Source organism: Tenebrio molitor, chromosome 5 (genome assembly GCF_963966145.1).
Source record: "Tenebrio molitor chromosome 5, icTenMoli1.1, whole genome shotgun sequence".
Classification (NCBI taxonomy): Eukaryota; Metazoa; Arthropoda; class Insecta; order Coleoptera; family Tenebrionidae; genus Tenebrio; species Tenebrio molitor.
The window spans coordinates 4832720-4846990 of NC_091050.1; the positions used below are offsets into that span (position 1 = coordinate 4832720).

Consider the following 14271-nt stretch of genomic DNA (forward strand, 5'->3'; position numbering starts at 1 on the left):
GTCATACTTGATTTAAATATTATTTATTGCCGTTTACATTGTAATTTACCCAATTAGTAAAATTGCCTAGGTTTGCTTATTAGTAATGGCAATATTGATGTGTCGATAATTTACGAAATATATTCTGTAGTGAAGTAAAACGGAGGACGATTTTCTGGTTTCCGGTTTTGATAAACATTTCTTGATATTTATGTGTTCTTGTATTTTGAAAGTGTTCATGAATTACTGCTACTTTGAAGATACAAAATTAATTGTACCATAAATTAGAAAAAAACTATGTTTTATTCAGGCGCTCTTGATCAGAAATGTTTTGAAATGTATGGTAGTTTATTTTATCAATCTTAATTAAATCAAGTGCAATTTTTATATTTTGATAGCTAAATAAAGGTAACGTATTTCATTCAGACATTTTTATTAACCCAGAAAGATTCAGCAACAGTTTACATCTTTCAGAAAGCTCTACCTATACAATATACTAAAATAAAAATAAATAATAAATAAGTAAGTAATAAATACAAAGCTAGATTTATTAACAACTATAAAAATTAAAAAATAACAAATACTTAAGTAGAGTGATTTGTGTAAAGAGGAGCTTTGATTTTCATCGGGTCTTTTGGTATTAATAAAAGTAAACGGCTAAAAATAAACAACGAACTTTTGCTCTTTTCAGACAATCATTCTAATTTTAGTTTCATGAAGTACATATACGGTTTCCTTTACTGCGTTCTAGCTCAATGATGGCACCTGCAAAGCTTCCTCGAGTATGTGATTTTGAAAATTCAAATTAAAGTGATGTGGTAAGCCGTTGCCATTTTAGCAGTACGTGAACGTTCCAACTTTAGATGTGAAAACCACAGACGACAACGCTGGAGCTTTTAAGGTACACATGCAACCGCGGAGACGAAACTTTGCACATTTAAAAATAAATTTAACTAAGTTTGTCAATATGAAATTTTACCTTTTCTACAAATATAATCTCCAGGGGAGAACAGGACGGGCCTGAGTCTCAGCACCAATTCGCACAGGAATCCAGCTTCGGTGTTCTGAAAAATCTCCACCCTTTTGAGAGTATCTAGATGAACATTGATTGCTATTTCAGCCTTTAGCTTATCTGGAAGACACGATACGGCTCTTTCTTCATCTGAACACTTTTGGGTAAGCCATAGGTAATCGAACCACTTAATAACTTTCACCTGCAAATGGTTTGGTACCCTGCGCATTCTCATATATGTTTTGACGCCGTCCAGTTTTGCTGTAACAAAACAAGTGGTAATTAGTGGCAGATATAGTACTCGTTACTTCATGCTAGGATATAAGCAAAGCAAGGGGCCTATTTTCAGAATTACATATTGTCAATTGCAAGATTACTCGATAATTTCAAGCTTAGAATCTAAAGAGGTATAAAAATGCAAACATGAGACAAAGCTGGAATTGATTCAAACGTTAAAAGAGAGCTAGTTATAAAGGATTATTGGAAAACTGTGGTGTCGACTTTAATAAAAACTGACTCTGAAAAAATGAAATTGATTTGAATTGTGTAGTAGTTTCTGATGAATTGTTTATCATATAAATTAGAGATGCTAATATTAAAGTTAACTGTATATGATCAAAAACTCATAACGGAACGCTGACAGATGGTAAAAAAGTTGGAAAAGCAAAATGCATCGTAAAGCTTTGTTATTCTCGTAAATCGGGCGATCGATTTTCATTAAGTTGAATCCCATAAAGTACATTCATCTCAAGGACCTTTTCAAACAACAATGACAGTGGCATTACAGTAGCATTAACTTGTTAACTTGCCCGGATTCAAAGGGTTTCTAACATCAAAATTAGGGCTATGCACTTTCAATAGGGGACGTGTTGGATCTATCCCTTTGTCCAGCTCGGATACAATGTATAGACTCGATAAACTTTTTAATTTACTCGTACCATGCATAAAAAAGTTACTTTCAAGCAGAATATGTTATATCTTTCTTAAAATTGTTTATTTGACTTTATAATTATATTTTAATCGAGTTAAGAGTATGATTCTTCAAGCAGCAACTTTAAAGTGGCATAATATATGTTATCTGACAACTCAAAGTAAGTTTTATTAAAAGATTGAAATGGCTTGTGATTCACATTTACTACACCCCAGTTCCAAGTTTCTTTGTTTAAGTGTCTTAATCTTTTGATAACAATTACTTGGGGTGCTATAATAATGACATTATTCATGTTAATTATGTTTTAAATGGACCATCTGCAAGTGCCACGACATATTTCACTCTTAAAAGCTTGCATTCAATAATTATGTTGTAAGACTAATTTTTTCGTTGTAGAACATTTCTATTTTTGTTCCTTTAGCGCATTTATTTATAGATTTATACTGTACGTTATTAGTAAAGCTACCTACGTTACTCGTCGTAATTAATGTGCAAAACTTAAATCTTTTTTGCAACAAAACAAAAGTATTGTCAAATAAATTTTCTTATTATGAGTGTTGCAAACTTGTTAAGTAAATGATTGAGTTTAATTTTTTTAAGTATGATATAATATAATTGGATATGTAAGATTATTTGTACATGTTGTTAACGCAGATGTTTTTAGAGAAAATATGATGATGGATAAACCTCCAATCAAAATTTTGTGATTTATTGATGGGTACATTTAGCTCTGAAATCCGAAATATTCTTTCATGGGATATTCCCCGCAGAGTATACAGGCATTTGCGGAAAATATAATGATAAATTTTTTAAATCCTTTCCCGATTCAGTTTCAGACGAAATATCACTACCCCAGATTCGCCATTTCACGTGTAAAGTGTCTACCATAGATTTTATCAACATATATTATCCATAGCATGTAATTCAGTTGTTTATTCGTTATCCTAAAAGAGGTTTCTAATACAGTTAACGTTGTGAAACTGGCGGAGTTATATTACGAATGTATGGACACAAGGTTAATAATGGAAACAAGATTTCACCAAAAAGTTTACTGCCATCAGACATGCTCAAGCTCAGAATCATCATTAATGATTATAACTGCATGAAGTTTAACGGTAATCTAATTAACGTGATGTTGGAAACTTTCTTGAGTTGCTTTAAGTTAATATCTATAAACATATGTGTGTTTAGTAATTAGGACATTGCCAATCGCAGTACATATCTCAAATAACTTTTAAAATTAAGTAGATTAATATTTCGAGGGTTTCTTAACGTTCATTTTCAGTTTACTATTGCTGAAAATAGTAATTTATTATACGAGTTTTATAAGACACCATTTTCTCGCACGCGTTTCTTAGAGCACGAGGAGCGCAGCGAAGAGTGCTATAAAGCAAACAAGAGCGACAAACTGGCTTATAAAACGAGTGTAATACAATATTTTTTCTATTTTGGCCTATTTTAAATTTAAAATTAAAAAAAAACTTCAAAACATAATGCAATATAAAGGGTTGGTAACACTGGTAACTAGACGAACAATTACAAGTTTTGAATTTAAAGTATCGCGAAGTGTAGTGATCACATAGCAACTACTCACATTAAAAATTTAACTAAATGTTCCTGAAACCGGTATTGAAAAGAGTTTCTTTTCGAAAAGAGTTTCTTTTCGAAACCCGTTTGACTGTTGTAATGACTGTGTTAAAGGTGCAAAATAGAAAAATGTATTGTCATGTACTTATAAAAAAAGCAACGAATGACTGCTAAAGATAGTGCGAGAAATCTACGTTCCCGGTTAACTGTTGCGTTTCCGAAATGTCATTTTGAAGTTAGTGAGTTCAAAAAATATGTTACATTAATTAGATTTGTTAGTGATAGCATTCAAGAGAATATTTACAGACAGCAAAAGAGTTTTCCAAAAGCCATCTATAAATCAATAATAATAATTTGACATTGTATATTTAGTAATTAATAATATAATAATAAGTATGTAATACCTATTTTTATTTTCTAGGTGATGTTTTTTCTTCACGGTCGGTGTATTGATATTTACATTTTTAATAATTCTAATGAATGTCAACCTCGACGAAGATTTTAATTTTGATAAGCTTAATGAAGTTAGTTCTGCTTACTCAATATTTATGGCATTAAATCGTCAGCAACAAAATACGTAGACTTAATTGAAAAATGTAATTATATCTGGAATCTTTGTAAACAAGAAGATAATTAGAATTTTTTGGTTTGCAAGGTAATTCGATTCGTCACAGTGACTTAAAATTAAAATCTGAAACACAGTTGGAGAAGTTTCAACTTGTTACCACATAATTTAATTTCCTGGAAATGACGATCACGACTTGGAAAAAACTTTTCACGAATGCAAACCGCCATTCGGGAAAAAGCCGCTCACGCCTCTGATATATTGAAATACTTGTACGCCATTAGAAAAATACTTTGGGGGTTGTTTCTTTTGATCTCCTGTCAATATTTATGAAGTGGGCTGGATGTTTATACCGAGTTGGGCAAGAAGTCAATGTCACCGCGTAGCCCAGTTCCCGGAGTATGCGGTATGTAGGACGCGCGAAGCTATTTTTAGAACTCCGGAGCCATCGATCGTGGGGGGGGCGGGTTGCGACTATTTCAGGAATATCTCGGCCCTCTGATGCATCGTTGCGTTGCACACATCCCTTGTCACGTTCTACAAGTTTTCGCCGTTCACCTGCGGTTTACTTGTGGTTGTGCATCCCAAAAAATAACTGTTTAGCTGAAAATTAACTTCCGACTCTTGATATTGTTCGGGAAATTTAATCGCTTTTTGCGCGATTTTACCGCATTGCACAACCACCATTTGCGGAAAAAGTATTTCATCGGATCGGCGCTGTTATTATTAAATTTAATAAAACCTCATTACCCTAAATTTAGAATAAATTACCTTGCTAATTTCTGTTTAGTAGTTTCAGTATTAATTTAACTTTATGATTAAGTGCGGATTTTGGAGAAGTGTTGCATAAAGAGACGTCTTAGAGCCATTAACTGCTGCAATTTCATGTTAGCGAACGTCGAGTTTATTTATTGAATTACTCCTAGACTCGATGGTACCATGCGGATGCGATTTGCTGCCTCATTTCACGTATATAGAAAGTCTTTTAGCATTTCTTTTACAAACATTGAATTTAGATAAAGCTTCATATGCTTCGTCATTAAAAATTTGTATAAATTATTTAAGTGAAAAATACAGTAAGAAACCGTAAAAATGGCGAGGACCATTATATTTTATCGTTTGTGTTTCTGAAGACAGTGGTGGTTAAGGAAAGATTATGTAAATCTGTATACTCGTCTGAATTGATAAGGGTCAGGGTTGCTGAAAATTGGAGAGATTATTGAATGTATTCGTACAATCTGCTTTTTGTATTTGGAATCGTGACTGTGATTGACTTGTTTGAATAGTTAGTTAACATGTTGAAGGTGAAGTTGAAGTCGAGGATAGTTAGTTTTATAGAGTCGGGGTCAACTGTAGGAACCTTTAAAAGTATGGTAAAATTAAATAGATATTTGGTCCTTCAAATTCAACGAAAGAAATAACAAATTGTCGTGTTTCTTGGAGACAAGTAACGGGTGACTATTTAAATTTTCACTGACAAATAACACACATGACAAGGTATGTGTCTAAAGTAACACAAAAAACAAGAAACCATCAACAGCCAACCCTAAGTGAAACTATACACCCGTTATTATGTTGTTATACGCTGCGATCAACAATATCTTAAATAAGAGGCGGCTATGACTTTGACACTGTCAGGTTTTTCATATTTTTACTAACTCAGCAAATATCGTACGGTACGTATTTTACAGCACTCCAACTAATCAGGCACTTGGCTTCGCCTCGTTTTCGCGCCGTAAAATACCCCTACTGTACTCTAATGTAAATAACTGTTAATACATATGGGATTAATTTCTTTATCCTTTGTTAATACAAGATCTTCAAACTTTTAATAATTTAACAATGAGAAGAAACGACATAGCTCCCCCAAGTTTCAATCCCGTCGGGAGCTGATTTGGATCATTCACAATAGCTTCTCCATTTTCTGTGTCATGTGAGATAAAGACAAACACGAAGAAACAAGCGGTTTACAAACAATCGGCAGACCGATTTTTCTTTTCTAGATCCGCGAACGAGATATACAATAAATCTTATGTTAACAATAGTATTTTAATGAATTTACTAGACGTTTAGTTGTATATTTCGGAAGGCAAAACTAATGCATCGAGGTTTAATATTACCAGTAAATTAGAATGTGAAGCAAAATAATTATTAAATCAAAATATTCCAACATGGAGTATCATTTTAACAAATAACTAAATTGATCTTTTTCCTCAAGAATACTTGCGTTCGTATTCTTACTTTTGTGTCTAATTCAGAAAATCCAGTACCTACAACATGAAATTATTTTTCGGTTTAAAATGGATGCTGTTTTTCCTTCCCCTGATTATTAATTGAATTAACTGCTGTATTTTAGGAAACTTTTAATGCTCAGACAATTAAAAATTCAATAACAAGGGAAGTAACTTTCCCCAAGGGACACGATATACTGACACACCCCACGTTAAAAGTGAAATGTAATAATTAACTATAATTTCTACAGTAATAACTCTAATGTCTAGCAAGATGCTTTGTAAGAAGTTAATGATACGATATCTTATGCCTTTTGTCATGTCAGACAAAGGTCGTAACTCGTAACGTAGATAACTGTAATTGCGCAAGAAATTTTATCAGATGATTTTCTGTTTTCAATAAAGACTAGAAATTTGGCAATAAAAAGCAGTCACTACTCGTACATGTCTAGTATCAAGTCAGCCGAACTCCATCATTTTGATGTATCTCGAATCAGTTGATGTGAGGATAATTGGTGAAAATTCTGATTCTGAATTCAGAATTTCTGCATAGAAAAAAGACACAGAATCAATTAAATCTTCAATACTGATAACTTGATAAGACAGGACCGAAAAAACAAAAAGGGTAGAGTGAAGAGTACAACAGAGTTCAAAGCACACAAAGTTATCCTTGTGTCACACAAAGTTATCCTTCTGTCACACAAAATTGTTTAGGTATAAATAGTTGAAGCTAGAGTAGTGAAAAGTTACGCGAGCGTCCTCAACTGGCATATTTTGTGCGTCAATTACAGGTTTTTATCATGAAGTAGGTGGTGTCACCATGACACAAGTTCTGCTTACCAAAATTAAAATCAATAACTTATCAGATCCATTCACTGCTTTTGCATTGTAACTTTTGATCTTCCTAATTCCGACACCACTAGCGCCCACGTTTTACAATTTTGGCCATCGGCAAATTTTTTAAGGTAGATGCAGAATAATTTATACAGCATGTAATAAAAATACATACACGGAAATATTTAAACACGTAAGTACTGAATACTCCCACATCAATGGAAAAATATGCGTTTTTTGAAAAAAGTAAGGATACGTGAACAAATGGCATGGCAATTTAGACAATTAACTGACGAGCCACTGTTTTGGTTTTATTGTAGAAATCATAAAAGCGATAGTAAAGAAAAAGCGAACTCTCCCGCTTCATACACTTTTTGTATGGCAAAAAAGGATCTTTTTTATTGGAGGTTTGGTTGGCGTAGGTCAGACAAACGGTGCAGTGTAGCAGTGATTAATAATAATCGTGTATTTGTTATTAAATCATTTAAAATGCCAAATTTTACAAACGGATTGTGAGACACTGGAAAGTTCCATCCAAGAACGGAAGATCGTGACACAGATCGTTCCCAGCGGGTGGTTGAACCAAAAGTACCGCCAAGATCTCCGGATTTAAATTCTTGTCTTTTTGTATGGGGGCATTTAAAACAGCTGGTCTATAGCCAGCCGATAAATTCGGCAGAAGAACTAACTGGACGAGTCGTGGCAGTAGTCAGTAGTGTCCAAATTCGGGAAGATCGAGACATTTTTTCAAAGGTCCGTGGATCAAAGGCGCGGAGGCCACCGGCGTGTATTACGCATCAAGGACAACATTTTCAGCATTTTACTACGCTAAAAGTAAAAGTGCTTTGTACTCGTACGTTTTTCCAAGACAATTCAGTGTCAGTGTCAAATTTCTTGCGTGGTAATCGTTTTAGTTGTGGCTTTTTTACCATTACACTTTCTCTCTTCATTAGCGTCGACCACAGGCCGAAATGAGGTGAATTTTGAATTTTTAAAATCGCAATTTCGGCCAGTGGAAATCGTCTTCAAATGTTTTGGTAGTTTACGGCTTAAAATATTTCCGCCTATTTTGATTACACCCGTACATACTCGTATCTGAACAAAAGTTTTGTGTGATGCAAAGATAACTTGACTGTAAAAGTCAACCCCGAGGGAAATTATAAAGTCAAACCATTCATAATTTATCGTTCGGAGGCCCAAACGCTTCAGAGGTTCATAGGAAAAAAATCCCTTGTTATTTGGCGTTAATATATGAAAGTTTCCATAACAGCAAAAATTTTTCAAAATAGCGCAATTTCGAGTTTCAAAGCATAATATTAGATACTTTCATTGTACTTACATTTGTTATATATATTAATTCAGAACACAGATAGAGACAATAAGCGGTTCATACAAGAAGTTTGTAAGAAATTTAACATAACACGGTCTATGGATAAAATTATGGAACGAAATATCATCTGACTGCGTGAATTGCATTTGTTTAGTACAAGAAATTTGAAAATATGAATAAAGCATCAGACATGACAAAAGATCTAGTCATGGTAGACATATTTAATCTGTGTATTATTATCTATTCAGTAAACTAACCTAGAATGCCTATTGGCTGCAGGTTAAGGTTAAGGCTTGTAAAAACACATCCCATCCTTAATATATGCATCGTTATGAGTATGGAGTATAGATTTTCGCTTAACACGTTTTCGTTTGATGTGACATGGTCAAGAAAGGCATCCTCGTTTACCGAAACTACCTGTACCTATATGACAACCAAGTGTTTTAAAAATTATGAGAACCGAAAATATATTTGAAGTTTGAAAATAAGTGAGGAATTAAGCGCCCCGGTTGCAGACTAATGTTGATGTTATTCTTCTGAAAAACGCTTTCATTAAAATGTCGATTTCATTTTATCGCAAATGCACAAAGAAAACACTCATTCATGCTTGGTCACAAAAGAATCATTTACCGGAGTTGCTAGTTAGGTACAATAATGCAATTATTAATTTAATTGGATCGTTTATTTTGATTAATTTTAAAAACAGCGTGGGACGAGTTAATAAATTTTAAGTGAGCGCGGCTGTAAGGTGACATTTTTCACATTCAAGTTTTATTAATTGACCCGTCTTGCGGTTCCATGAGCTTCATTTTTAGTACCCAACTGAAAATGGAGGAATGCCTTTGTTCTCTTTCATTCCATCTTTGTATAAATTACGCACCTATATACCTATTAATGCATCCTTATTTAGGTGGGCTAATTATATGAATTTTTAAAGCTTAATCTGTTCCAGTTTATTTAAGCTCAGAATTTTATAATAATTGATATAAAATCATTCTCTCTTCTTTGTTATACTTTAAAGTGGATAAAAACTAGACATTTCACGGATTTATCGATTTCGCATATTTCTGGTAATACTCGTATGTATAGTGAGCACCAACATTTCTAAAAGTGGGCTTTTTGTACGTTCCTTTCATTTGTTTTAGCTTGTTGATATAGTTTGTCCAGCGAGAGATTGGTTGACATGAAAATCATTAAATTCCATCACTGAAAGTCATACACATGGTACAAGTAAGAAAATCAGAATTTAATAGTCTATCCAAATGTGTAAGTGGCGATGACGGCATTGCGCAGAAACGGGAAGAGGTGGAAAAATGGACATTATCGAAAAATGTTTCTTTTATAAAAGTAAAATTGACCTCTTCGAGTTCTTTTCAAAAAGGTTAAAAGGAAAAGAAAGTGTTTGCATTATTCCAAACTTTTGAAACTCAGTGTATGCTACCCCAAACATGTCAAATCAGTTAATCCACGAAATGTCCAGCCAATCTGCAGAATATTCAATATTATTCAATTCCACTGGAAACATTGAATTTATCTAAAGATCATTCAAGAGTATAATGTAAGGATCACAACATAACACATCCACATTTGCCTTGTTAGAAATTAAAATGGATTAACACATAAGTATGTTTAAAATTTTCATGTGGAAATTATGGCTGTTGCAAAATACATGTCCTGTTTAAATCCAAAAACCTATTAATAATTCTCTTTTACTTCGTTTGTATTAACTCGCTTGTGTAAATTCTATGTGATATTAATACCTTTACTATGAATAGCTTAATAAATAAGTATAGATTAAGAGATTAAGCGGAACATTAGAGAAATTATTTATAGGGAATACTACATTTCCACTTTTAAACAAAAAACACTATTTCTCATTAAAAAAACATTAAAATACATACTTGCTGAAAATATGTAGTAGGTATGTCATGTTCTAAATCTGCTGTTAAGGAACACCAAGAAGAATATGTGAATAATCCAAAATTCAGCTTTCAGAGGAATTTTGTACATTTTAAATTTTGTTAAAGTGTATTCAGAGTTTCTCTCTTCTGAGAATAAATCTGAAAGAAATCTTGACATGGACCACTGCGTTGGAATGAAATGGAGAACTAGCTATGAGTGGAAAAAATGAGAAAATTCTGAACACGTAGAGGCTGAAGCCATGTGGGGAGAGATTACAATTCGTTTGTGCCCTTTTAGGTTGCTGAATATTAATAAAGGGTTGAAATTAACGGATTCTATTAGAAAGAGGTAACATAAAAAGAAAGTTTTAGGTCAGTATTATAAACAATTGTGACTTGAATATTATTTATTAACAACGTAAACGCATTACGAAAGAGAGAAATAACAACGATGCAAATAGGTAGCGAATGATTATAATCAGGTATAATGACGAAAACTTGAGAGTAAATTTTCCATTAAATTGAATCAAGCGTCTTTTGCATATACCGTTAGAATTTATCCCTTACCCACTTTGTGTCACCGGAACTACAAAGGTGTAGTCAGGGAAGTAACAAAAATGGCCATAGGGAAAAATTAAACTCTGCAAACTGGTGGCGAGGCTTCTTTCTATTACTACAAACTTGTTGCATTTGTTGAAGATTTTACAGTTCCAACTTAAGAAAGAAAACAAAATTAGAATTTTGGAAATATCAGATGACGAGAAAAACATTAAAAATGAAGTAACATTATAACTCTAGGTTTAAGTGAGCTGTTAAATAAACAATAAATTCTCAGTGAGGTGTAGTGAAGCTACGTTTGAAGCCCTACATTTTAGCATATCAGAATAATATGGAGATAACAAAATGTAACTACGAAGTTCCTTCTTTATAATAGTCGAAAAGTTTTGTTTGAAATTTAATGCGTGGAAAAATTTTTCTTTGAAACTTTCGCAAATAGATCGATAATAATTATGACCTCTTTTTATTGAATGGATAAAAAGTGTTCATTAAAACCTTCAGCTTTTTAAATGAAGCGTTATGAAAGTTTAATAAATGGTTTCCAAGCTCGTTGCATTTACAATTGAAAATCGCTCAAGCTTTAATATTCTAATATAAAAAAACTTCGATGCTCTTCAAATTTATGTTGACATACTCGATTTATTAAAATAGTTAATTGAAAATACTGCGTATTGTATTAAATAATATCTATAACGTTTTCCAGTGAGAAAAAAGTATAATCAAAATAAAAACAATATGTCAAAGAACAGCTTGTAAAAGAAATGGTGATGTTTGAATAAAAACCACACCATCAACACTTGACGAAATTAATCAGTGTTGTACAGAATTGAACTTTTGTAAGATCATTCATTAAGTGCAGACGCTTCATTTGATGGAGTAAACTGCTGTGAAAAACCCGAAACAATTGTCCAGTTATTTAGTTAAGCCTACGGAACAAAAGAGCAAAACCTCCCCGAATTGTGGTTGCCTTCACATTGATTGATTGTTTCGCTGTTCGTCAGTCTGCGTTTGTCTACACATATTTTCTGTTACACTCTAAGATAAAATTAACTTTGAATCTTCCTTTCTTGCTATACTAATTACGAGTATTTGTTGAGGGAATGGTAACTGATTTTTTTCAAGAAGGTATTAGCTAATTTTCTTTCAGTTAAATTGCGAAGCAATGGAAAATTCTGTTTTCGTCAGATCTGAGTTCACGAACCACTAAGTAAATATGGGGGATCTTGAATGGATAGTCTGGAAAAGAGATCTTGTATCCTTTAGGGTATGGTAGGAAAACAAACTTTTAATAGAATGGTATTGGTGAAAATGATCGCCATTCAAATCAATCTCTGCAGAAAGCTTGTTACAAAAACTTTTTCAATTAATACTCATGATTTAGTAATCATCAACATTACTAATAGTTAAATACAAAGAGTAAATGTTTACAATATAGTAAATAAAATAACCATTTATAACGTAAATTAAACCTAGATATTTTTGACAGTAAATCAAATAAAAATTAATTACACAGAACTCATGAACCGTGTCAAGGATCTTTTAAAAAGCTAAAGACGTTGATTGGATGAAAGCGAGACGGCGCCACTATCATTTCATCAATGAGTAAACTAGGGGAAGCTTGGAATAAGTGAAGAAAATTGTAGAGGTTATATGTGCTATTTTCACATAAAAAGGCTTCTTATCAGCGGAGGATTCAGGGGCAGTGCGGCGATGCAACCGCACAGGACATCCGTTTCGAAGGGCCTGCCGAATGCCTGTAGATTACCACTTTTTAAGATTTTCTTAACAAATACATGTACTTAATTCTCTTTCCATATAGCAGTATTTACTATTGAAATTGTGCTTAAATTACATAATTAGAACTCCCACATTTCCTTGTTTTTACCATATTTACGCTTTCTCTTTCAGAAGTTGCAACAAATGTGCTACAGAAGAAGGAACTCAACCGTATATTCTGTTGTTATTTTTGGAAATTCAGATGATATTAATTAGAGAATAGACGAGTTGAAATGATGTGGGTCAGTTTTAGTTTATTCTTGCCTAAAGAGGAGTTTATTTATATTCCATTTCGCTACAAATGTAAAGACAAAACGCAGAAATGTTCCTGAAGATTTAGTGCACAAAATTTGTTTAGGATTGTTGATTTACCATTTGAATATTGTTTCAACATTTGATTTAATTCTGAAGCAAATATTTGGAACAAGATAAAAGCGTAACTTCCATGCCGACAATACATGAGAGTTTGGCAATATTACTATTAAAATATGACTTTATAAGAGAGGTTTTATCTTAAAACGATATTTCAAATATTAACGGTTAAATATGTTGAGTTGAGAATTGTTGACATCAACCCTGTAGCAGCGTTATCTATTTTAAGCATCTTGAGAATTTCAGGATGCTCTCTCATGTTGAGTGCTTCGCTAAGCCTTACAGTCACCTTTCAAGATACTTTACACCCCTTGGGAGCAACTGCCCCTCGATAGACATATAGAAAGGATAGATTGATGTCTTTCTTACTCGACGAGACGTTTTTATACCAACATAATACCTTACATCAAGACGCTCCTTTAGAAATAATAGTCTTCACACTTTATAAAGCTGTTTCTACAGATATACGTGTTCTCTGTTCAAGGCACCAGATGAAAAAATCTAGATCTAGAATTGAATTAATGTCATATCAAAAAACCACTGAAGTAGATTCGCTAAAATGATTTTATTTATGAGTGCTTCACTCAAGTTTAATAATTCGAAATCGCAATATACTCAACGAAACAAATTATGGCTGTAGTTTTTATTAAAGAAATAACTTCACACATTAATAACAGGGTAAGGTAGCTATTTTACGATCACGAGGAAAAGAGTAATAAAACTCACAAAAATAGCGTGAAAGAAAAGAAAAACTTTCCTCATTTATTCTGGTTGTTTTCAAATATTTTAGCGCAAGAAATTAATTTATACATATTATAATACAAAATAAAAAACGCACTTACGCAACATACTGGCATCTTTATAGTCGACAATTTATTTCTGTAATAAAAGTCTAAAAGTTTTGCCACCTGAAGTATAAAGTCTTGAGGAAAGAACTGTTAAACTCTTTCAATTTCGTCCGCCAGCCAACTCGGTGAGATTTTGTGTAACAAAATGAAAAATTTTATTCATAAAAGGCATTTACGCAGGAATAGCAAACTTTCAAGGTGCACCATCAAACTGATTCTATGTGTATGAATGGGAAAAGGAAGTACCTGCAATGTACTGCCTCAGTACTCCGTCATACATTTTAACACAAGCAGAATTCAGATATTTACGTTTACGTTAGTGTATTTTATTAATTTACGATGTATAA

At 32.9% G+C, this 14271-nt stretch overlaps 1 protein-coding gene across 4 annotated transcripts in view; it reads right to left on the minus strand.

Moving 5' to 3' along the window:
- Positions 1–14271, minus strand: part of LOC138131063 (cyclic nucleotide-gated channel rod photoreceptor subunit alpha) — an 85274-nt gene that overhangs the window by 18829 nt on the left and 52174 nt on the right. For all 4 annotated transcript variants that reach the window (XM_069047820.1, XM_069047819.1, XM_069047818.1 and 1 more), the window contains one exon: positions 959–1252. In XM_069047820.1, the coding sequence (XP_068903921.1) occupies positions 959–1252 (294 nt within the window). The remainder of the gene's footprint in view (positions 1–958; positions 1253–14271) is intronic.